The following is a 26131-nucleotide window of genomic DNA, read 5'->3' on the forward strand; positions in this document are numbered from 1 at the left end:
TATTAGCCAGCATGGCTATTGATCCAAGGGGGGGATTCTCTGCTGTTACCAAGCAAATACCTTTTTTTGGAAGAAGCTAATCAATTAGCGAACCAAATGCACAACTGCAGAGCATTTTGAATATTTTAGACATTTAACGTAATAGTTATGATATTTAACTGCAAACATTTAGTTGTAAATTGTGTGATTAGTTCACCAGGTGCATGCTGCACAACAGTGAGTGACACAAGGTTCCGGTCTCTCCTTGTGTGCTTGTAAACAATCATCACGTGACTGGGGAATACCGTTAGCTTAATAATATTGTGAAGGGTGAAATGAAGAACGCAATGTTCTTTATCTCCTAAAGTATTGCACAAGTTGACTGCAGGTATTTACTTAAGTAGCTACAAATATTAAAATGTATAAAAAAGTAAAATAAATAGTTTCAACGATATTAAAAAAACATCCCGTGGCTATTTTCCTAATACCCCGGTATGTGGTATACCTCCCAAGTCTAGTGGAGTCAAATGTTGTCGTTTTTAATGTGATATCTGATGTTCTTTTGGGGGCCCTCTAGTCGGTATTTCGACTATGATTACTACAAGTTTAGATAGCTAGCCGCTAGACTACCTTAGCAATATAAAAATGTTTAGCTTGGCTAATTGAGTAACTGTCAGTGACTGACATAACAAGAGAAAAACTGCTGATGCACAAACAAATTTAGAAATTGCACCTTGTGTATTCTACTATTTCAATTTTGAACATTAAGTTGAGAATCCGACTGAGTTCCAAAAAACTGGATTGATCCGCGGGCCTACAAAAGGGGGCGGGGCTGCCAGTTGTCCATCCCTGCTCTAATCAAACTGAATCACACCGAATGGTTCAATACAAAATTTATCGTATCGGAGCCCATGTATCTAGATACGTATCGAATCGTCTTGAAAAGGAAAGATGCACATCCTTAATCTACCTTATTACACTGTATGGGTGTGTGAAGACAGTTCTTCATTGTTGACAGGTCGAATCTGTTCTTAATTGACTTATCTGGATGAAGATGAAAAATAAAAGACCTCAGTATTTCATCACTATTTGTCCTGTGTGTTCCAGATGGAGTTGGAGAAGAAGAAGGCCAAGAAGATAGCGGAGCAGAAAAAGTCTGTGGACACCAGACTGGACCAGGAGATGAAGAGAAACACGGAACTACAGAAAGAAATGTACAGGTGACAGTACAACCTCCCTTCTTCACAGCACCCTCCTCAGGACGGTAGAGCAACCTCTCCATGTCTATTACCACCATAGTACTACTATAGAACCCAGTTGTAGTAAACCCAATGCATTCATCCCCGGCTTTTGTCTGGTGCCCCTCTCTGTGGGTGTGTTGTGAGTTAGCCGATGCCTTGTGTTTATGGGTTAGATATGTCTTGTTGTCTATAGGTTTGTGATATGATTTGTGTGTCTTGTTGTGCCTGGGTTTGTGAGTTAGATGTGTGTTTTTGTCCATCAGTGGTGTGATGTTTCGGTGTCAGACTGATCTAATGCATCTGGGTCGTTCTATGAAATTAGTGCCATTTGATCTTTTAAGTAGACATTTTAAATGCCTGTTATATTAAATGTAGTGCCCTTTTAATATAGACCGCATGGATAATTCAATCAATCCAGATTTTTATATGAATAAAGAATTGCTAAAGCGCAAAAATGCAGCATTTTGACACGTCCCTCTTTGTAACCTCTGTGACTTCTAGGTTTTTACTTTCATTGGAAAGCATTGACAGTCATTTCTGACTTATTATTATTATTTATTTAATGTAATAAGTGGTAACAAAAAAACCTGTTCCTCATTTTAAGTTTAACCCTCTTACTGATCTCTTGTTTTAATATGATGAAACTATTCCTAATTTTTTTTTTTTTTTTTTTTTCAAAGAATAGTCAAACCCTAGTGTTAAAGCAAGTGAGCTGGTTCTACTCTTTTTCACCGTTTTCTGGTGTTCTGTGGTGGAAAACGGAGTAGGTCAAGCATAATGCTGTTGCAGGCAAGAAATGTTTTAACATTAAAAAAAATGTTAAAAATTGTGAAGCTTTCATTCAATTGCCCCTCCATGCTGTTGCAGACAACAAGCTTCTATTCTCCTATCACAAGGGGATTTATGGCTGATTTTAAGATGAAATCGTCAACCTGTTACAGTCAATCCCGTTTCTTTACTTGGCACTTAATAGTATAGTCATTTTTTTATTTAACCTCTTGAGATGGGATAAGATGTTTTTTTTATTACGTTGTTTTCTTTATGAAAATGTTAAAATAAAGTGAAACAAAGAAAAAATATTTTTCTCCAAGTTACAGTACTCAAGGAACCCAATTGGTGGAATGACCCATGTGTCATTAACATTATATGTGTGTATCTGTCTCTGTGTGGAATGTTGTACAGGTTGCGGACACTGGTGAAGACGGCTAAGAAGAAGCTGCGGGAGCAGGACGGTGCCGGGGCTGAGTTTGGATCGCCCATGAGCAGCATGAGAGGGGAGATGGGCCACAGACAGACTGAGGCTGACATTGGCAGGATGAAGGACAAGGTACTAAGCCCAATTGATCCTGAAACCAAGGATGCGTACCGAATGGCACCCTATTCCTTATAAAGTGTGCGACTACTTCACTTCCAAGGGCGCTGCACTGCTGCTGACTCTCGAATCTGTGCTCCTCCGGAAATGTGTGCAATGGACATAATAAGTAAAGTACTAGAGCACTATATAGAGAATAGGGTGCCATTTGGGACGCATGGAAGGCTCATCAAGTTAAGTTTTGACACACACACAAGATCCTTATCTTCCTCTTATTTGACATCTTATCTATCTTATCTCATGCTCTACAATTTCCTGGGTCGTGTTTATTAGGGCACGCAACAGAAAACCTTTTTAAACATTTTGCAACTTAAAACAAAAATGTGTCTTATTAGAGAAGTCCAGGTTGTCCTCCCTGTTTCAGGTTGTTTTCTTCTGTTTTGTTCCGAATGAACACAACCCTGTACTTCATACAGCTCTGGGTTCAAGTTTCCCCAAGGTATAGATCGAGGATCACCTTCTGCTCCCCCAATCTGGAAAATGCAAAACTGGTCCAAGATCAGCATTTAGGGACAACTTTATCCTACACCACTTCATACACATCCTCCCATCTTACTGTTGTCCCACTGTCATCTCAATGACCCTATGTCCCCAGGTGGATGACCTGTCGGTGCAGCTGGAGAAGGAGGTGTCTCGCTGCAGCCAGCTGGAGAGGATCAACGGGGAGCTCAAGGAGCAACTGGCCTCCTTGAAGGGCCTGGGCCGCAGCAACGAGCGGCTCGAGCGTAGCAAGAGGCACCTGGAGGAGGAGGTGGGTAGCCCCAGAGGGTAGAGACGATCCAGTAGCCGGAAGGTCGGCAGTTCTAATCCCAGGCGGGCCATTTTAATATGTAAAGTATTCAATAAGGAAAGCATTTACAAGATCGAGTAGTAAAGTAGTATTCTGTATTGTAGTTGTTGGGCCTGCGGCGGCAGGTAGAGGCGGGGGTGATGGACCAGACCCTGGTGGATCAGTACCGACGAGATGCAGAGGAGAGGGCCCGCCAGGAGATCAGACAGAAACTGGAGGAGGTCAACCTCTTCTTACAGGTGGGGGGGACACAAGATACATTCTAGAACTTGGCCCTGTTCAGATACGTTTAAATTGATCCTTCCTCCCTCCCTTCCTTGAAATAATGACGTGGATAGGTAACAACATGGTTTCCAGCCGGTGACTATCATCAGCCTTACCGTGTTAGATCAGTGATTTCCTCAAGGAAGGAAGTTGTCCTTGAGGGCTGCTGGTTTTCCATTTCTGCTGGTTTTCCATTTCTGCCTGGCAGTTAGTTAACAGATGAATGGCACTCACTTGGTGAGAGTGTGTGTATACACATGTTTTACCCATTCCTGTTGCTGCCTGTTGAACACATCTCTCCTTCAGACCCAGGCGGCGTCCCAGGAGGCGTTGGAGCAGATCAAGGCGGCAAACGAGGCCAGCTTGCGCTCCACGCTGGAGCAGCGTATCCGGGAGCTGGAGGGCGAGCTGGGCAGAGCGCACTCCACACAGCACGACAGCATGAGCCTGCGGGACTCCACCCGCACAGAGCTGGATCGCTACCGGGAGCTCTACACTGAGGAGCTGCGTCTCCGCAAGGCCCTGGCTGCCAAACTAGAGAGGTGAGACCAAGGACTGGCTGCATATATCTAGGTCCTAATCCCAAATCGACCCCTAGATGCTACTTGTGGCGAGCTGAGAGGATTTGACAGGTGTAAGTATCATGGGGAGACTATTTCCTAGCCCATCAGTGAGCAAGTGGAGCTATTACCATATTGCGTACACCTGTCAAATCCTCCCAGATTTCCACAAGTGCGTGGAGTCTAGGGGTTGATTTGGGATTTGGCCTAGATGTTAGGTTAAGAGGGAAAGCAAGGTGATGTAGGTCGTGTTTATTTATACTGGAACAGGGGAGGGACAACCTGGACTTTTTCACTGTTTACCTACTGAACCTGACCATAGTGTAGCTCTGTGGCAACCAGACAAATAGGACATGTTATCGTGTCAAGCTTAAAGGGATAGATTGCCTAAATGAAAAAATTACTTATGTTTCCCTTCCTCTCCTGCCCCGTAGACTACTTTCAAGGTAAGGATATGTGCATTTGTTATTTAGGTGAACTCTCCCTTTAACTTCAGTGTGGTTATGTGTGCTTAGTTTGGGTGTGTCATCGCTTTGATAACCGTAAAGATGTGATAGATCATGGCTGTGTGCTGTTAGTATGTATGGAGTTACCTGTGCAGTTGGACCTCAGAGATACCAAATGGAGGTCATTGTGACTTTGAAATGGTCTGTATTTTAATTGCAGATAATGTTAATGTCTGACATGATTTGAAGCACATGAACGCAACATTTATCTGTGTCTGCAGCCTACAGAAGTTTTGGTAACACTTTACTGGGGTAGCAGGTATTCTCGTGGAGAAGAGCATTGGGCCAGTAACCGAAAGGCTGCTGGTTCGAATCCCCGAGCTAGGTGACAAGTGCCCTTGAGCAAGGCACTTAACCTTAATTGCTTGATCCAGTCGCTCTGGATAAATGACTAAAATGTACTGTAGGTGTCCTTATACAGGCATTCATAAAGCCTTTATAACAGCTATATAACACAACATTTTGTCAAAAGCTGTCATTAGTAGTTTTAAATAGTTATGAGTCACGGCATGACGTTATAAAATCGGTTGTAATGGGTGTTAAAATTACTGTTCATCCTATTTTCATATGCTCTGTCAACTGTTACTAACAACTGCTATTATGAAGTCTTCATTACAACTAATGTGATTACATGCTACATAAGAATCTACGTACTAGTGATGGAGAGTTCGCCTCCTTTTACTCTCTCAGATCTTTTCAACTTCAGTCAAAAGAATGAATCTTTCGACTAATTTCGTTCATTTGATTCGGTAACGCCCAGAGCACGCAGGATCCCCTGTCGGCGAACAATGAACTATAAACTTAGATTCTACAAGTCTCTCATTGGCCATAGAAGGCTTGTTATTGGAGCTGTCCTTTGACTGAGACTAATAAAAGTGTGCTTCAAGCATTGTACATTTGTGATTGGTAGGCATACAAATAACATTGTTTATTGATACCTTTGAAACAAGGTTTAGTTGTGGCTGCAACCGGACTAGATTGTGAACTGCTCTTGGCGGAATGACACTGCTTGACTGCAGCGAGGCAGATCAGCACAATTTCAGTCGTGAACTGCAGCTGCCCCGGAACGATTCGTTCTCTAGTTCGAGTGTTGAGCACAGGCAGGCTGTGTATGTTTTGGTTCTAATAAAAGCTGTGTCCATCGAGTAATATTCAATAACCAATTAATTGCATTCATTATTTTACTATGCGATCAACTATCAGTTCTAAACATGTATTTTCCTCCTCTGCTGCTTACATTGTCGTGTGTGTGATTATCATCAATGTGATATCATCAATTGACTCATTAATAACCTGGGGCACCACAGACAAGTTTATTTAAGGAGTTCCATCTTCCGGATGAACTCTTAGAGATCTAAAAATCTCTTACATTTCAGTCATCAATCAGTCATGAATTTGTCTTTCCTTCTATCAGTCTCATCTGAACGTCGTAAAATTCTTGGTTATCTGCACGAACCCTAGTTTCCATAATGAATCAGCAATATAAACATTGGCTTAATTATTTATTTACTAACTAACTAAATAATCACAGAAATACATCACAAACAAACAGTAGATATTGGTTACTAACACTGATAGAGAAGTCGCTAGTGGGCTATGCCGATATGACAGCTTGGTAGACAAAAGGAAAGTGGTGGGGACTGAGAGAGCGGGATAGACAAATGGATTAATGCTAATGAAATGCTAATCCTTTGCACATGAACGGCCGCTCATTCAAGAATAATTGCAATATAAACTCAGCAAAAATAGAAACGTCCTCACTGTCAACTGTGTTTTTTTTCAGCAAACTTAACATGTGTAATTGTTTCTATGAACATAAGATTCAACAGCTGAGACATAAACTGAACAAGTTCCACAGACGTGACTAACAGAAATGTAATAATGTGTGCCTGAACAAAGGCGGGGTCAAAAGTAACAGTCAGTATCTGGTGTGGCCACCAGCTGCATTAAGTACTGCAGTGCATCTCCTCCTCATGGACTGCACCAGATTTGCCAGTTCTTGCTGTGAGATGTTACCCCACTCCTCCACCAAGGCACCTGCAAGTTCCCGAACATTTCTGGGAGGAATAGCCCTAGCCCTCACCGTCCGATCCAACAGGTCCCAGACGTGCTCAATGGGATTGAGATCCGGGCTCTTCACTGGCCATGGCAGAACACTGACATTCCTTGCTTGCAGGAAATCACGCACAGAACGAGCATTATGGCTGGTGGCATATTCATGTTGGAGGGTCATGTCAGGATGAGCCTGCAGGAAGGGTACCACATGAGGGAGGAGGATATCTTCCCTGTAACACACTGAGATTGCCTGCAATGACAACCTCAGTCAGATAATGCTGTGACACACCGCCCCAGACCATGACAGACCCTCCACCTCCAAATCGATCCCACTCCAGAGTACAGGCCTCGGTGTAACGCTCATTCCTTCGATGATAAGCGTGAATCCAATCATCACCCCTGGTGAGACAAAACTGTGACTCGTCAGTAAAGAGCACTTTTTGCCAGTCTTGTCTGGTCCAGTGACGGTGGGCTTGTGCCCTTAGGCAACGTTGTTGCCGGTGATGTCTGGTGAAGACCTGCCTTACAACAGGCCTACAAGCCCTCAGTTCAGCCTCTCTCAGCCTATTGCGGACATTCTGAGCACTGATGGAGGGATTGTGCGTTCCTGGTGTAACTCGGGCAGTTGTTGCCATCTTGTACCTGTCCCGCAGGTGTGATGATTGGATGTACCGATCCTGTGCAGGTGTTGTTACACATGGTCTGCCACGCGAGGATGATCAGCTGTCCATCCTGTCTCCCTGTAGCGCTGTCTTAGGCATCTCACAGTACGGACATCTGCAGTCCTCATGCCTCCTTGCAGCATGCCTAAGGCACGTTCACGCACATGAGCAGGGACCCTGGGCATCTTTTTTGTGTGTGTTTTTCAGAGTCAGTAGAAAGGACTCTAGTGTCCTAAGTTTTCATAAGTGTGACCTTAATTGCCTACCGTCTGTAAGCTGTTAGTGTCTTAACGACCGTTCCACAGGTGCATGTTCATTAATTGCTTATGGGTCATTGAACATGCATGGGAAACCCTTCACAATGAAGATCTGTGAAGTTATTTGGATTTTTACGAATTATCTTTGAACGACAGGGTCCTGAAAAAGGGACATTTCTTTTTTTGCTGAGTTTATATATTTACGTCCGTATGTCGTTATTGTCTTCTCTGTTGGAATCCTCAATCGTCCTGTAGGGTTCATCAGAGTCTCTGGTTCACTTTCCCAGAAGTCACAATATCTTTTGTGGTTGTAGGTGGTTAGAATGGATACTTCAGAGTACCATTTGGAAATGTTCTCATAGGTTAGGTGCTTCGGCGGGTATCTGTAATTTTCTAGATTTACGTAATTTCTAGCTGCAGACTAGTAATTAAACGTCTAAGATGTGAACTTATTCTGTAGTGATCGATAGTCTCCGAGTTTAACCATCTCCACGTGGTATGTTCTTGTCCTTTGGTAGAGTTGCAGTGCCAACTATTTCAACATGTCACGTCAGCTGCGTGTTTTCTAGTTTTAGAAATTCAACCATTTGCAACCTTAGCTTACACCGGGGTTTGCGTGGTCTGTTGTGAATTGCGTCACGAGTGGGTTTTATACACTTAAGAGAAAAGGGCGGTCCATGACGCCGACGTAATGTCTATGCTCTTGTGGGTGTGGTTACTGACTTGGTTAAGTTTATATGAAAACCCATATTTTCTCAATTAGAAGGTTATCATCACATTATCTCTTTTCACAAATAGTTTCATGTTTAATCACATACATTTCACAATATTTAGATGTCAACCTTACAGCTGGGAAATGTACACTTTAGGAGATAACGTTATGTGTGTTTCCTGTCATTTATGAGATCACCAAATTAAACACACTTGTCATAACTGTCCCATAAGTGTCCACGGACCATTTCCACATTCTCAAAAGTAGAAATATTGTTTAATTCTCCCATTTTGGGGATTTAGGAGTTTGGCCAAGTGAAGTCCTTTGTTCTCTCTCTCTCTCAATGCTGCATTACAGATGCTATAACAAGGTGTAATTTACTAACCTCCTGTGTCACATTATTACATTGAATGGAATGATGAGCGTCATAACCACATCATTTGGCTAAGATGACGCCGACAGAGGGTCCCTCGCCTCGAGCTCCGATATAACATTGCAGGTTTCTACTTTTTTGTGTTTTTTTTCTGGTGTTTTTCTCAAATTTTCTTAATCTGTTTGTTTTGTGCATTATTACACACACCCGGGTAGAACTTTTGGAATACGAATTGCTGGGTACTCACTGTCCACCTGACCTCCCCGAATTCCCTGAGACAGCAGAACAATGCGCTAGCTTCTTCAGCGAGGAGCCGAGCTGCTTGGGAGTCCTACCAGAGAGTATGAAGGGAAGACGCCGACAGAGAGGCAGACATGGCGGGGTCTTAGTGAGATTAAGACGCCGATCGACTCATCCTCCATTACCGAGCATACTACTCGGTCAATCATTAATGATCAAACTTGACGAACTCAGAGTGACAATCTCCTTCCAGAGGGACATCAAATCCTGCAATATACTAAGTTTTTCTGAGACTTTCCTCCGACATCCAGACGGATTATATACATTCAGCCGGTTTTACAGTTTTCTGAGTGGATAGGAAGCGGGCTCTCTCTGGCAAGAGCAAGGGTGGGGGGGCTTTGCTCTATGACCATCAACACATGGTGCGATGGGGAAATCAATCAGAATTCACACTCCAAGACTGTTTTGATCACGTGAACTGGAGTATGTTCCAGGTTGCCTCTGGAGACAATGTCAATGAATATGCCGAATCAGTCATCGGATTCATAAAATCAAATGTTATTGGTCACATACACATGGTTAGCAGATGTTAATGCGAGTGTAGCAAAATGCTTGTGCTTCTAGTTCCGACAATGCAGTAATATCTAACAAGTAATCTAACAAATTCACAACAACTACTTTATACACAGAAATGTAACGGGATGAATAAGAATATGTACATATAGATATATGGATGAGCGATGGCCGTGCGGCATAGGCAAGATGCAGTAGATGGTATATAATACAGTATATACATATGGGATGAGTAGTGTAGGATATGTACACATTGTTAAAGTCCATTTATTCAAGTGGCCAGAGATATGAGTCTATGTTGGCAGCAGCCTCTCTATGTTAGTGATGGCTGTTCAACAGGCTGATGGTCTTGAGATAGAAGATGTTTTTCAGTCTCTCGGTCCCAGCTTTGATACAGCTGTACCGACCGCACCTTCTGGATGATAGCGGGGTGAACAGGCAGTGGCTCGGGTGGTTGTTGTCCTTGATGATCTTTTTGGCCTTCATGTGACATCAAGTGCTGTAGATGTCCTGGAGGGCAGGTAGTTTTCTCCCGGTGATGTGTTGTGCAGACCGCACTACCTTCTGGAGAGCGTTGCGGTTAAGGGCGGTGTTGTTGCCGTACCAGGCGGTGATACAGCCCGACAGGATGCTCTCGAATGTGCATCTGTAAAAGTTTGTGAGTGATTTAGATGACAAGCCAAATTTCTTCAGCCTCCTGAGGTTGAAGATGCACTGTTGCGCCTTCTTCACCACGCTGTCTGTGTGGGTGGAGCATTTCAATTTGTCCGTGATGTGTTCGCCGAGGAACTTAACACTTTCCACCTTCTCCACTACTGTCCCATCGATGTGGATAGGGGGTGCTTTCTCTGCTATTTCCTGAAGTCCACGATCATCTCCTTTGTTTTGTTGACGTTGAGTGTGAGGTTATTTTCCTGACACCACACTCCGAGGGCCCTCACCTCCTCCCTGTAGGCCGTCTCATTGTTGTTGGTATTCAAGCCTACCACTGTGGTGTCATCTGCAAACTTGATGATTGAGTTGGAAGCGTGCATGGCCACGCAGTCGTGGGTGAACAGGGAGTACAGGAGAGGGCTGAGAACGCACCCTTGTGTGGCTCCAATGTTGCGGATCAGCGGGGTGGAGATGTTGTTTCCTACCTTCACCACCTGGGGGCGGCCGGTCAAAGTCCATGACCCAGTTGCACAGGGCGGGGTGAGCTTAATGACGAGTTTGGAGGTTACTGTGGTGTTAAATGCTACGCTGTAGTCAATGAACAGCATTCTTACATAGGTATTCCTCTTATCCAGATGGGATAGGGCAGTGTGATGGCGATTGTATCGTCAGTGGACCTATTGGGGCGGTAAGCAAATTGGAGTTGGTCTAGGGTATCAGGTAGGGTGGAGGTGATATGATCCTTGACTAGTCTCTCAAAGCACATCATGATGACAGAGGTGAGTGCAATGGGGCGATAATCATTTAGATCCGTTACCTTAGCTATCTTGGGAACAGGAACAATGGTGGCCGTCTTGAAGGATGTGGGGACAGTAGACTGGGATAGGGATTGGTTGACTATGTCCATAAACACACCATCCCGCTGGTCTGCTCTTGCTCTGAGGAAGCGGCGAGGGATGCCGTCTGGTCCAGCGGCCTTGCGAGGGTTAACATGTTTAAATGTTTTACTCACATTGGCCACGGACAAGGAGAGCCCACAGGCTTTGGTAGCTGGCCGTGTCACTGGCACTGTATTGTCCTCAAAGCGAGCAAAGAAGTTGTTTTTAATTTGTCAAAATGACGTGATACCGGTAGTATCTTTCAAAACATACTTGAATCACTAACCGTGGATTGATAGTAGCTGTCGTGACTTTAATTAAATTAATATGATGACTGTTTTTATCTAATCAATTAGATAATTGTTTAATTGTTACCCAATGAAATTAATCATGTAACAATTAACTCATTCGTGTTTGCGGTGCCACGAGAGCGGTTCTTTAAAGAGTTACCATCTCCCGAATTAAACTCTGAAGGTCTTTACATAAACAGTCAACTCATTAATCATAACCTCATATCATCATTCTGAACAGTCGTAACCTTTCGTCTGCAAAAACCCGAGCATTACCAATGATTCAGTACTACACAATTGGTTTAATTATTTATTTACTAGCTAACTGAATGGTAACACAGGATAAACATACACACTTAATACGTTAGAAACAGGTCCCTAGTGGACTGACAACAATATGGCTGCTTGTTACAAAAGACATGGAGAGGGCGAGAAAGAGAGAGGGACAGAGACACTTAACGTCTCACTTTGCACACGAACTACCGCCCACCTGGAGTAAGAAATCATGCATTTGTTTGCGTTGAAATGCCTTGGTTTGCCGTGTATCTCTCCTAACTGGGCCTTCTTGGAAAGGGGGTTGGTTAGGCTTTTCGTGGCAAGATTCTAAGGCTCTGATTGTCCAAAAGGGGTCCCCATCCGGCTTTTTGCTGTTCTCTTCTGCAGTTGTCTGGTTCCTGGCGACTTGTTGTGTAGGCCTGAACAGAACTACAGAGTTTATTCTACTTCCATTCACTCTGGAAGATGCTTCTTTGAAGATAGGCTAGCTAGCCATGTCGATGGTTGCCAGTGGGGTGATGCGAGTAGTGTAATATGATGATTTGAACAGAGTAATGGAACGGTCCCACTTAAATTCAATTTTCTAGATACTTTACTGAGGACAGCTAATCAGCTGTACCAGTGATTGTCCGGCAGGTGACTTTATGTCTGCCAGGTGATTGTCCGGCAGGTGACCGTACAAAGTTGTGTCCCTCTCTTAACAAGAACACTTGAATAATTTTTCATATTTCATGCACAACGCATCGGATGGACACTTCACACACAGCTGGTATACTTTGCAAGTTAAAGTATTTCCTTTATGACAAAATACCAACCAAACCAACATCAGTGTTCTTTTAGGTCACCTCTGACCATTCCCCACTTTTAATGTTAGTAATATTGTTCCAGTATTAGCTTTAGAACGTGTTAGTTTTGGCGGGATAAAGTCTGTGAAACAAAGGCACCTTCCTCTGGTAAATTTGGAGAGGGAGAGAGCTGAATGTTCTGTCCTTGATTTACTACAGGGTGTGAGCTGTCAACCCCCACCTGTTCCCTTCTCCCCCCCTCTCTGGGTGAGAGGGGGTCTAGATGAAGTTATTTTTGCAAAGCTGATCTGACCTATTTGGACCCTTACAGGACAGTCATGACACAGCCTTGTAGGGAAACTGAAAGCGAGAGATGCTGCTTATAAACAGGGCCAATAGTTTGGTTAAACAGTACAATTATGATTTACACTGGTCGATCAAGATGGTGAAACACAAGTACAGAGACAAAGTGGAGGAGCGATTCAGCGGGTCAGACACAAGGCGTATGTGGCAGGGGCTCCTAACAATTAATGGATTACAAAAAGAAAGCCAGCCACGTCACGGTCACCAACGCCAACCTACCAAACGAGTTAAACACCTTTTTACTCAAGATTCGAGTACAATGACCCTAAGCTACCGAGGAGAGCCCCCGATGACAACGTGGGCTACACACTCAGTCTCCACTGAGGATGTATGTAAGTCACCTCCTCCCGCCCCGACACACTCAACCCTCTCCAATTTGCCTACACCTTACAGATCCATGGATGACACAATTGCCATTGCACTGCACACTACGTCTACCCACCTGGACAAAATAAATGTTTGTGAGGATTCTGTTCATCGACGACAGTTCGGCCTTCAATACCATATAATCTCATTACAAAGCGCACAGCCCTGGGTCTGAACTCCTCCCTATGCAACTGGGTCATTTACTTCCTGACAGGTTGCCTCCAGGTGGTGATGGTAGGAAACATTACCTCCTCGACACTGATCCTCAACACGGGGACCCCACAAGGATGTGTCCTCAGTCCCCTCCTGTTTTCTCTGTATACCGATGACAACGTGGTCTCACACAGTTCTAACTCCATCAAGTTCGCTGACGACACGACAGTAGTCGGCCTGATCACCAACAACGATGAGACCGCCTACAGTAAGGGGAAAAAAGTATTTGATCCCCTGCTGATTTTGTACGTTTGCCCACTGACAAAGAAATTATCAGTCTATAATTTTAATGGTAGGTTTATTTGAACAGTGAGAGACAGAATAACAACAAAACAATCCAGAAAAACGTATGTCAAAAATGTTATAAATTGATTTGCATTTTAATGAGGGAAATAAGTATTTGACCCCCTCTCAATCAGAAAGATTTCTGGCTCCCAGGTGTCTTTTATACAGGTAACGAGCTGAGATTAGGAGCACACTCTTAAAGGGAGTGCTCCTAATCTCAGCTTGTTACCTGTATAAAAGATACCTGTCCACAGAAGCAATCAATCAATCAGATTCCAAACTCTCCACCATGGCCAAGACTAAAGAGCTCTCCAAGGATGTCAGGGACAAGATTGTAGACCTACACAAGGCTGGAATGGGCTACAAGACCATCGCCAAGCAGCTTGGTGAGAAGGTGACAACAGTTGGTGCGATTATTCGCAAATGGAAGAAACACAAAAGAACTGTCAATATCCCTCAGCCTGGGGCTCCATGCAAGATCTCAACTCGTGGAGTTGCAATGATCATGAGAACGGTGAGGAATCAGCCCAGAACTACACGGGAGGATCTTGTCAATGATCTCAAGGCAGCTGGGACCATAGTCACCAAGAAAACAATTGGTAACACACTACGCCGTGAAGGACTGAAATCATGCAGCGCCCGCAAGGTCCCCTGCTCAAGAATACATATACATGCCCGTCTGAAGTTTGCCAATGAACATCTGAATGAGGACACCTGGTGAAAGTGTTGTGGTTAGATGAGACCAAAATGGAGCTCTTTGGCATCAACTCAATTCGCCGTGTTTGGAGGAGGAGGAATGCTACTTATGACCCCAAGAACACCATCCCCACCGTCAAACATGGAGGTGGAAACGCTATGCTTTGGGGGTGTTTTTCTGCTAAGGGGACAGGACAACTTCATCGCATCAAAGGGACGATGGACGGCGCCATGTATCGTCAAATCTTGGGTGAGAACCTCCTTCCCTCAGCCAGGGCATTGAAAATGGGTTGTGGATGGGTATTCCAGCATGACAATGACCCAAAACACACGGCCAAGGCAACAAAGGAGTGGCTCAAGAAGAAGCACATTAACCTGTTATGGCTAGGGGGCAGTATTTTCACGGCTGGATAAAAAACGTACCCGATTTAATCTGGTTACTACTCCTGCCCAGTAACTAGAATATGCATATAATTTTTGGCTTTGGATAGAAAACACTCCAAAGTTTCTAAAACTGTTTGAATGGTGTCTGTGAGTATAACAGAACTCAAATGGCAGGTCAAAACCTGAGAGATTCCTTTACAGGAAGTGGCCTGTCTGACCATTTCTTGAACTTCTTTGCCATCTCTATCTTTTACAAAGGATCTCTGCTCTAACGTGACACTTCCTACGTCTTCCATGGGCACTCAGAGCCCGGGAAAAACCTGAATGTCGTCATCCCAGCCCCAGGCTGAAACACAATATCGCCTTTCTCAAGTGGCCGATCAAGGGACTGTGGGCTTAGGCGCGTGCCCTGGCCGCCCCCGTCTTTGTGATTTTTCCTCTGTTTGCCGAAAAGGAGATTCCCGGTCGGAATATTATCGCTTTTTTACGAGATATATTGCATAAAAATTGATTTTAAACAGCGGTTGACATGCTTCAAAGTACGGTAATGGAATATTTAGAATTTTTTTGTCACGAATTGCGCCATGCGCACGACCCTGATTTACCATTTCGGATAGTGTCTGGGACGCACGAACAAAACGCCGCTATTCGGATATAACGATGGATTATTTTGGACCAAACCAACATTTGTTATTGAAGTAGCAGTCCTGGGAGTGCATTCTGACGAAGACAACAAAAGGTAATCAAACTTTTATAATAGTAAATCTGATTTTGGTGAAGGCTAAACTTGCCGGGTGTCTAAATAGCTAGCCCGTGATGGCTGGGCTATGTACTTAGAATATTGCAAAATGTGCTTTCACCAAAAAGCTATTTTAAAATCGGACATATCGAGTGCATAGAGGAGTATTGTATCTATAATTCTTAAAATAATTGTTATGCTTTTTGTAAACGTTTATCGTGAGTAATTTAGTAAATTGATAGTAAATTCCCCGGAAGTTTGCGGGGGGTATGCTAGTTCTGAACGTCACATGCTAATGTAAAAAGCTGTTTTTTGATATAAATATGAACTTGATTGAACAAAACATGCATGTATTGTATAACATAATGTCCTAGGGTTGTCATCTGATGAAGATCGTCAAAGGTTAGTGCTGCATTTAGCTGTCTTCTGGGTTTTTGTGACATTATATGCTAGCTTGAAAAATGGGTGTCTGATTATTTCTGGCTGGGTAGTCTGCTGACATAATCTAATGTTTTGCTTTCGCTGTAAAGCCTTTTTGAAATTGGACAGTGTGGTTAGATAAAGGAGAGTCTTGTCTTTAAAATGCTGTGAAATAGTCATATGTTTGAAAAATTGAAGTTTTTGTATTTTTGAGGAATTTGTAATTCGCGCCACGCCTATCTTTGGATATTGGAGCAGGTGTTCCGCTAGCGGAACGTCTAGATGTAAGAGGTTACGGTCCTGGAGTGGCCTAGCCAGTCTCCAGACCTTAATCCCATAGAAAATCTGTGGAGGGAGCTGAAGGTTTGAGTTGCCAAACGTCAGCCTCGAAACCTTAATGACTTGGAGAAGATCTGCAAAGAGGAGTGGGACAAAATCCCTCCTGAGATGTGTGTAAACCTGGTGACCTCTGATTGCCAACAAGGGTTTTGCCACCATGTACTAAGTCATGTTTTGCAGAGGGGTCAATTACTTAGTTCCCTCATTAAAATGCAAATCAATTTATAACATTTTTGCCATGTGTTTTTCTGGATTTTTTTGTTGTTATTCTGTCTCTCACTGTTCAAATAAACCTGCCATTAAAATTATAGACTGATCATTTCTTTGTCAGTGGGCAAACGTACAAAATCAGCAGGGGATCAAATACTTTTTTCCCTCACTGTACATGGAGGAGGTAGGCACTCTGACAGCATGGTGCCCGGTAAACAACCTGTCCCTTAATGTTAGCAAAACAAAGGAGCTGATTTGTGGAATTCAGAAGGAACCAGGCTGGAAAGTCCCCCATGCTCATCAACGGGATTGCCATGGAGATGGTCAATAACTTCAAATTCCTCGGCGTACACATCTCAGAGAAGCTGAAATGGTCTAACCAAACGGACACTAGTGAAGAAGGCACGACAGCGACTCTTCAACCTCAGGATAATGAAGAGAGGGCCCTCATAGTGTTTTACAGGAGCACCATCTAGAGCATACTGTCGGGCTGCATCACAGCCTGGTACGTCAACGCCACCGCCACGGACTGCAAGGTTCTTCAGAGGGTGCACCGTTGGGTGTACACTGCCTGCGCTACAGGACACCTACAACACCAGGTGTCGCAGGAAGACCAAGAAGATTATCAGGGACACAAGCCACCCAAGCCATGCCCTGTTCTTCCCGCTTCAATCACTCAGATGCAGGCAGTACAGGAGCATCATGGAAAAAACTAAGACTGGCCAATATTTTCTACCATCAGGCTGCTGAATACCCCCTCCACCCCAGCGACATTCATCACTGTTGCAGTTGTTAGTATGTATGTTATTACTTTTTTACAAATTCACAAATTTCTTGTTAAAAAACTATAGTTTTGGCAAGTCGGTTAGGACATCTACTTTGCATGACACAAGTCATTTTCCCAAGAATTGTTTACAGACAGATTATTTCACTTGTAATTCACTGTATCACAATTCCTATGGGTCAGAAGTTTACATAAACTAAGTTGACTGTGCCTTAAACCTCTTGGACAATTCCAGAAAATGATGTCATGGCTTTAGAAGCTTCTGATAGGCTAATTGACATCATTTGAGTCAATTGGAGGTGTACCTGTGGATGCATTTCAGGGCCTACCTTCAAACTCAGTGCCTCTTTGCTTGACATCATGAGAAAAATTTTACCTCCACAAGTCTGGTTCATCCTTGGGAGCAATTTCCAAATGCCTGAAGGTTCCATGTTCATCTGTACAAACAATAGTACGCAAGTATAAACACCATGGGACCACGCAGCCGTCATACCACTCAGGAAGGAGACGCGTTCTGTCTCCTAGAGATGAACGTACTTTGGTGCAAAAAGTGCAAATCAATCCCAGAACAACAGCAAAGGACCTTGTGAAGATGCTGGAGGAAACAGGTACAAAAGTATCTATATCCACAGTAAAACGAGTCCCAGATCGACCTAACCTGAAAGGCTGCTCTGCAAGGAAGAAGCCACTGCCATAAAAAAGCCAGACTATGGTTTGCAACTGCACATAGGGACATAGATGGTACTTTTTGGAGAAATGTCCTCTAGTCTGATGAAACAAAAATAGAACTGTTTGGCCATAATGACCATCGTTATGTTTGGAGGAAAAAGGTGTGGAGGCTAGCAAACCAAAGAACACCATCCCAACCATGAAGCACGGGGGTGGTAGCATCATGTTGTGGGGGTGCTTTGCTACAGGAGGGATGGCTTAATGAGGGAGGAAAATTACGTGGATATATTGAAGCAACATCTCAAGACATCAGTCAGGAAGTTAAAGCTTGGTCGCAAACGGGTCTTCCAAATGGACAATGACCCCAAGCATACTTCCAAAGCTGTGGCAAAATGGCTTCAGGACAACAAAGTCAAGGTATTGGAGTGGCCATCACAATGCCCTGTCAAGGTACTTATTCACCAAGTCCTTTAAAAGTGACCAGCTCTTCCACACTGGTATCAGTCCCTCATAGATAACTATTAAAAATTATATTCTGACAGCCTGCCGGTAGTGAGGAATTCTTCTTCTGTTCCACTGGTAAGGGCGTCTCTAATGAGCACTTCACCAGTGATCTTGTATCATTTTAGGTATAGTCCTTGGGTCAAGGGATATTGCTTCAGACGGTAGATCCTCATAACCTGTAACGAAGGAAACAAAAAAGTGAACGTAACATGTCCTGGTTTCAAGAGAGATTGATATTTCACATAGATTTCCCAAAGTAAACATTTCCCGATTTTGCAGGAAAAAGTTGGACATTTCACCTAGATATCCCTAATATCATGACTGCAGTGTACAACATATACGCTTTTCAGGTTCTGATCATCTTACTATGCTTCTTCACCCGAGATTGATTAGCAATCAGGGGCCAATCAGTTCTTTATTCTCCAGGCTCCGCATTGTCATCAAAATGGACAACCTTGCAGTGAGTAACATGTATCCATCGTGATTTTCCCTGGACTTTCACTGCTGACCTCGTTATGAGCAAATCTTGATAAGGACCTAATGTCTCTGTTACATTTAAAAAAAAAAAATAATTATACCATTGTAGTAACTGCCAAGCCTGCCTTCCTCATACCCCCCTCCACAATGCTTGAACCGTCTGTGTAAAAGATAAACTCAGGGTTTTCCAACGGATTACTTTTAGTAAACCCATCAGAAAGCTGATCCAAAACGAACTCACAACAGTCGTGTTCAAGTAATGTGGTATCTGGAGGAACCATCAGAGTAGCTGGATTACATGGTGTGCCACGTTGTATGATGATGTTAGGAGCCTCCAGCACAGTAGACCATTTGTTCTAACGAGCAGCTGTGACCTGTGCAGCTCAATTCATTGTCAAGAGTATGAACAGCATGTCGGCAGAATGTGTCTTTTCAACTATACCCATGTCCCGCTAGATCTTTAATCACTAATTTAGTAGCGGCCATAGCTTCCTTGCAAATGGGATATTGTTTTGTGCAAGGTGGGGCAACACCTGTCAAGCACACTGGTTCCATATTCAAAGTACCACACTCATTTTTCTTCGTAGTCCAAATAGGATGGTTCTGAACTGTAGATCCCTGCAGTTGTCTAATTTGCCACGTCACCTTTCCTTTAGAGATGTTCAGTGTAGAGTCAAGTCGCATAATAACGGCAAGGCCTAAAATAGGTTGTTCAAGTGAGCCTATCCACACCCCTGCATCAATCTAAATTGGACCATTAGAAATTGATAATGGTTTGGTCTGCTTCATATCCATCTCCCCCCCTCCCTCCACTCCTGTTGCTCTCATCTTCTTTCCCGTGTACTGAGGACATATCTGTTGCGTAAGATATGGGCAATACAGTAACTTCAGCACCCGTATCTACTAAAAAATCTACTGCAAAGTTGTTAACCATCATGTTCACATATATTCCATCCGATTTCATACAGTGCCTTGCGAAAGTATTCGGCCCCCTTGAACTTTTCGACCTTTTGCCACATTTCAGGCTTCAAACATAAAGATATAAAACTGTAATGTTTTGTGAAGAATCAACAACAAGTGGGACACAATCATGAAGTGGAACGAAATTTATTGGATATTTCAAACTTTTTTATCAAATAAAAAACTGAAAAATTGGGCGTGCAAAATTATTCAGCCCCTTTACTTTCAGTGCAGCAAACTCTCTCCAGAAGTTCAGTGAGGATCTCTGAATGATCCAATGTTGACCTAAATGACTAATGATGATAAATAGAATCCACCTGTGTGTAATCAAGTCTCCGTATAAATGCACCTGCTCTGTGATAGTCTCAGAGGTCCGTTTAAAGCGCAGAGAGCATCATGAAGAACAAGGAACACACCAGGCAGGTCCGAGATACTGTTGTGGAGAAGTTTAAAGCCGGATTTGGTTACAAAAAGATTTCCCAAGATTTCCCAATATTGAAATGGAAGGAGTATCAGACCACTGCAAATCTACGAAGACCCGGCCGTCCCTCTAAACTTTCAGCTCATACAAGGAGAAGACTGATCAGAGATGCAGCCAAGAGGCCCATGATCACTCTGGATGAACTGCAGAGATCTACAGCTGAGGTGGGAGACTCTGTCCATAGGACAACAATCAGTCGTATACTGCACAAATCTGGCCTTTATGGAAGAGTGGCAAGAAGAAAGCCATTTCTTAAAGATATCCATAAAAAGTGTTGTTTAAAGTTTGCCACTAGCCACCTGGGAGACACACCAAACATGTGGAAGAAGGTGCTCTGGTCAGATGAAACCAAAATCGAACTTTTTGGCAACAATGCAAAACGTTATGTTTGGCGTAAAAGCAACACAGGTCATCACCCTGAACACACCATCCCCACTGTCAAACATGGTGGTGGCAGCATCATGGTTTGGGCCTGCTTTTCTTCAGCAGGGGCAGGGAAGATGGTTAAAATTGATGGGAAGATGGATGGAGCCAAATACAGGACCATTCTGGAAGAAAACCTGATGGAGTCTGCAAAAGACCTGAGACTGGGATGGAGATGTCTTCCAACAAGACAATGATCCAAAACATAAAGCAAAATCTACAATGGAATGGTTCACAAATAAACATATCCAGGTGTTAGAATGGCCAAGTCAAAGTCCAGACCTGAATCCAATCGAGAATCTGTGGAAAGAACTGAAAACTGCTGTTCACAAACGCTCTCCATCCAACCTCACTGAGCTCGAGCTGTTTTGCAAGGAGGAATGGGCAAAAATGTCAGTCTCTCGATGTGCAAAACTGATAGAGACATACCCCAAGCGACTTACAGCTGTAATCGCAGCAAAAGGTGGCGCTACAAAGTATTAACTTAACCTCTATGGGCTAGGTGGGACGCTAGCGTGCCACCCGTGGTGCACTCCATCAACAGCAGGTGCATTTCAAGAGCGGCAAATTTGAATCCAAATAAATGTCAAAATTCAAATTTTTCAAAAATACAACTATTTTACACCCTTTGAAAGATAAACATCTCCTTAATCTAACCACGTTTTACGATTTCAAAAAGGTTTTACGGCGAAAGCATAAATTTAGAGTATGTTAGGACAGTACATTTACAAGAGTTGTGTGTAATGTTTTGTCAAGTCAAAGACAGGGTCACCAAAACCATAAAACCAGCTAAAATGATGCACTAACCTTTTACAATCTCCATCAGATGACACTCCTAGGACATTATGTTAGACAATGCATGCATTTTTAGTTCTATCAAGTTCATATTTATATCCAAAAACAGCGTTTTACTATGGCATTGATGTTGAGGAAATCGTTTCCCTCCAATAACCGGCAGTCAAGTCAGCGTCACAAATTAAATAATTAAAATTAGAAAACATTGGTAAAATATTATATTGTCATTTAAAGAATTATAGATTTACATCTCTTGAACGCAATCAACTTGCCAGATTTAAAAATAACCTTACTGGGAAATCACACTTTGCAATAATCTGAGCACTGCGCCCAGAAAAATACGCGTTGCGATACAGACTAGACGTCATGTTGGGGAGATCTAAAATCGAAAATACTATGTAAATAATCCATTACCTTTGATTCTCTTCATCAGATGTCACTTCCAGGTATCACAGGTCCATAACGAATGTAGTTTTGTTCAAAAAAGCTCATCATTTATGTCCAAAAATCTCCGTCTTGTTAGCACATGATCTAAGCCAGCCGGACTTCTCGTCATGAACGAGGGGAAAAAATATATTTACGTTCGTTCAAACATGTCAAACGTTGTATAGCATAAATCATTAGGGCCTTTTTTAACCAGAACATGAATAATATTCAAGGTGGACGAATGCATACTCTTTTATAACGTATTGGAACGAGGGTACCCAACATGAACTCGCGCGCCAGGTGTCTAATGGGACATCATCGTTCCATGGCTCTTGTTCGGTCAGATCTCCCTCCAGAAGACTCAAAACACTTTGTAAAGGCTGGTGACATCTAGTGGAAGCAATAGGAAGTGCCAAAATATTCCTCAGCCCCTGTGTTTTTCAATGGGATAGGTTTAAAGTCAATACAACACATCAGGTATCCACTTCCTGTCAGAAAATGTCTCAGGGTTTTGCCTGCCAAATGAGTTCTGTTATACTCACAGACACCATTCAAACAGTTTTAGAAACTTTAGAGTGTTTTCTATCCATATATAATAAGTATATGCATATTCTAGTTACTGGGTAGGATTAGTAACCAGATTAAATCGGGTACATTTTTTTTATCCAGACGTGCAAATGCTGCCCCCTAGCCCTAACAGGTTAAGGGGGCTGAATAATTTTGCACGCCCAATTTTTCAGTTTTTTTATTTGTTAAAAAAGTTTGAAATATCCAATAAATTTCGTTCCACTTCATGATTGTGTCCCACTTGTTGTTGATTCTTCACAAAAAATTACAGTTTTATATCTTTATGTTTGAAGCCTGAAATGTGGCAAAATGTCAAAGTTCAAGGGGGCCGAATACTTTCACAAGGCACTGTATGTACACCAGCTGAGATGGGACGTAAGAGGGAGTCTATTAGTTTACCTCCACAGCATCCAGCAAACTCTGCTGCTGAGCCAGAGCGAGCTTCTTATATTTCTGCATCAGCATTGTGTCTTTGGGGCTGTTGTCCTGTTTCCATTCTCCCTTAGACGGACCCTGCTTCTCCTGGCCATTCCTCATAAGGACACGTTATCTTTTTCCGACAGTCTTGTTGCCAGTGACCAGAAATCCCGCAATAATGACATACACCAGGTTTCTCTTCTGCTGAACGAATAATGTTGTTGGTTTCACTTGGAACCTGTACAACTCTGACAGCCGGTTTATTGTGTTGAGTGATGTCTCTGTTAATTCGTGACAGCCTGTCGATGATGTCGCAAATCATCGTGTATGGATTGCATCAACTGATGGGCGATTGCCTCATTTTTTTTAGGAATTGAGTGCATCTTCATTTTCCATGTCTTACAACGCTTTAAATGGTCCCAAGTCTTCATACCCACTTCTCGTGGATGCTTCAGTCTTTGACCATTCAACTGTTTTGGAGATGCTGATTTATGTGTGATTACTGTCACTGGAGGTTTGACTTTACTACCTTTTATAGCATGTGTTCTGTTTTGCCTAAGACATCGTTCGTCACCTCTGTCAGAAACAGTTGACTCAAAGCCAGGCAGTGCTGACCAGATGCTTGAAACCTGATCTGCCTTGCACAATTCAGTGTGAGGGTAGATTGAGGGAACAGATCCTGCAATAGTTGAATTTTTCCTTTTAAGGTTTTTATCTGTTCACCAAGAGCCCTCAAACTCTCTATCGCTCTGCAATGTCCTATCATGGTTATCAAGAAATCATTTTGCATCCCTTATTTCGGCTAATACAGTTAAAGACCATTGTGTTTTTGTCAATGAGTTAGACATTCTCTGTATTTTCCCCCAAGCTTTTTGTATATCAGACAGAAAGAAATATTCTATCTCTTGCCTACACTCCTCTACTTTGAAATGGTTCTTTATATCAATGAAATATACTGCTCCAAAAAATAAAGGGAGCACTTAAACAACACATCCTAGATCTGAATGAAATAAATAATCTTATTAAATACTTTTTCCTTTACATAGTTGAATGTGCTGACAACAAAATCACACAAAAAAATAAATGGAAATCCAATTTATCAACCCATGGAGGTCTGGATTTGGAGTCACACTCAAAATTAAAGTGGAAAACCACACTACCGGCTGATCCAACTTTGATGTAATGTCCTTAAAACAAGTCAAAATGAGGCTCAGAAGTGTGTGTGGCCTCCACGTGCCTGTATGACCTCCCTACAATGCCTGGGCATGCTCCTGATGAGGTGGCGGATGGTCTCCTGAGGGATCTCCTCCCAGACCTGGACTAAAGCATCCGCCAACTCCTGGACAGTCTGTGGTGCAACGTGGCGTTGGTGGATGGAGCGAGACATGATGTCCCAGATGTGCTCAATTGGATTCAGGTCTGGGGAACGGGCGGGCCAGTCCATAGCATCAATGCCTTCCTCTTGCAGGAACTGCTGACACACTCCAGCCACATGAGGTCTAGCATTGTCTTGCATTAGGAGGAACCCAGGGCCAACCGCACCAGCATATGGTCTCACAAGGGGTCTGAGGATCTCATCTCAGTACCTAATGGCAGTCAGGCTACCTCTGGCGAGCACATGGAGGGCTGTGCGGCCCCCCAACGAAATGCCACCCCACACCATGACTGACCCACCGCCAAACCGGTCATGCTGGAGGATGTTGCAGGCAGCAGAACGTTCTCCACGGCGTCTCCAGACTCTGTCACATGTGCTCAGTGTGAACCTGCTTTCATCTGTGAAGAGCACAGGGCGCCAGTGGCGAATTTGCCAATCTTGGTGTTCTCTGGCTAATGCCAAACGTCCTGCACGGTGTTGGGCTGTAAGCACAACCCCACCTGTGGACGTCGGGCCCTCATTACCATCCTCATGGAGTCTGTTTCTGACCGTTTGAGCAGACACATGCACATTTGTGGCCTGCTGGAGGTCATTTTGCAGGGCTCTGGCAGTGCTCCTCCTGCTCCTCCTTGCACAAAGGTGGAGGTAGCGGTCCTGCTGCTGGGTTGTTGCCCTCCTACGGCCTCCTCCACGTCTCCTGATGTACTGGCCTGTCTCCTGGTAGCGCCTCCATGCTCTGGACACTACGCTGACAGACACAGCAAACCTTCTTGCCACAGCTCGCATTGATGTGCCATCCTGGATGAGCTGCACTACCTGAGCCACTTGTGTGGGTTGTAGACTCCGTCTCATGCTACCACTAGAGTGAAAGCACCGCCAGCATTCAAAAGTGACCAAAACATCGGAACTGAGAAGTGGTCTGTGGTCCCCACCTGCAGAACCACTTCTTTATTGGGGGTGTCTTGCTATATAATTGCCTATAATTTCCACCTGTTGTCTATTCCATTTGCACAACAGCATGCGAAATGTATTGTCAATCAGTGTTGCTTCCTAAGTGGACAGTTTGATTTCACAGAAGTGTGATTGACTTGGAGTTACATTGTGTTGTTTGTGTTCCCTTTATTTTTTTGAGCAGTGTACTATTTTCGCTTTGTCATTATGGGGTATTGTGTGTAGATTGATGAGGAAAACATTTATTCAATCCATTTTAGAATAAGGCTGTAACATAAAATGTGTAAAAAGTCAAGGGGTCTGAATATTTTTCGAATGCACCGCACGTTGAGGGAATTATTTTAGAAATACTTAATTATGCCTTTGAAACCAGCATTTTTCTCATCTTCTATTGGTTTTCAAATCAACGTTCTTTTTTTCCCTGCTATCAAAGGCATAATCCTAGCCTACACCCATGTGTGCTTTACTGAGCTGATAATATGAATATATAAAACTTCAATATTTTAAGATAAAGGGTCTGATCTGTTTCATCAGCTTATTGCTTTTCTTAAATATTTTAATGTGCAGTTGTTGTATGAATTTTGGATCTGTTCTTCCAGAACTGTCCCAGAGTCTGTTTTGAACCGTAGACATACTTTTTATCGCCCGATCGATGGTGGGACGCCCTTAATTTCGAGGTTGTAATTTAAATGTTGCAATTTTTTGTAGGCTACCAAGGGTAGCCAACCGTTCTCCAGGAGAGCCGTAATCCAATAGCCATGGTGTAGCCTACATTTTTGTCTGATTATGGTAAAAAAAACATAGTAATGCATTTCATTTT

General features: G+C 43.2%; 1 protein-coding gene across 3 annotated transcripts in view; it reads left to right on the plus strand.

Moving 5' to 3' along the window:
• LOC106560721 (alanine and arginine rich domain containing protein) overlaps nt 1-26131 on the plus strand; it is a 164778-nt gene that overhangs the window by 116291 nt on the left and 22356 nt on the right. For all 3 annotated transcript variants that reach the window (XM_082957124.1, XM_082957126.1, XM_082957125.1), the window contains 5 exons: nt 1087-1199; nt 2403-2547; nt 3188-3343; nt 3487-3621; nt 3953-4188. In XM_082957124.1, coding sequence (XP_082813250.1) covers nt 1087-1199; nt 2403-2547; nt 3188-3343; nt 3487-3621; nt 3953-4188 — 785 coding nt within the window. The remainder of the gene's footprint in view (nt 1-1086; nt 1200-2402; nt 2548-3187; nt 3344-3486; nt 3622-3952; nt 4189-26131) is intronic.

The sequence above is a fragment of the Salmo salar genome, chromosome 10 (genome assembly GCF_965601325.2).
Source record: "Salmo salar chromosome 10, fSalSal1, whole genome shotgun sequence".
NCBI lineage: Eukaryota > Metazoa > Chordata > Actinopteri > Salmoniformes > Salmonidae > Salmo > Salmo salar.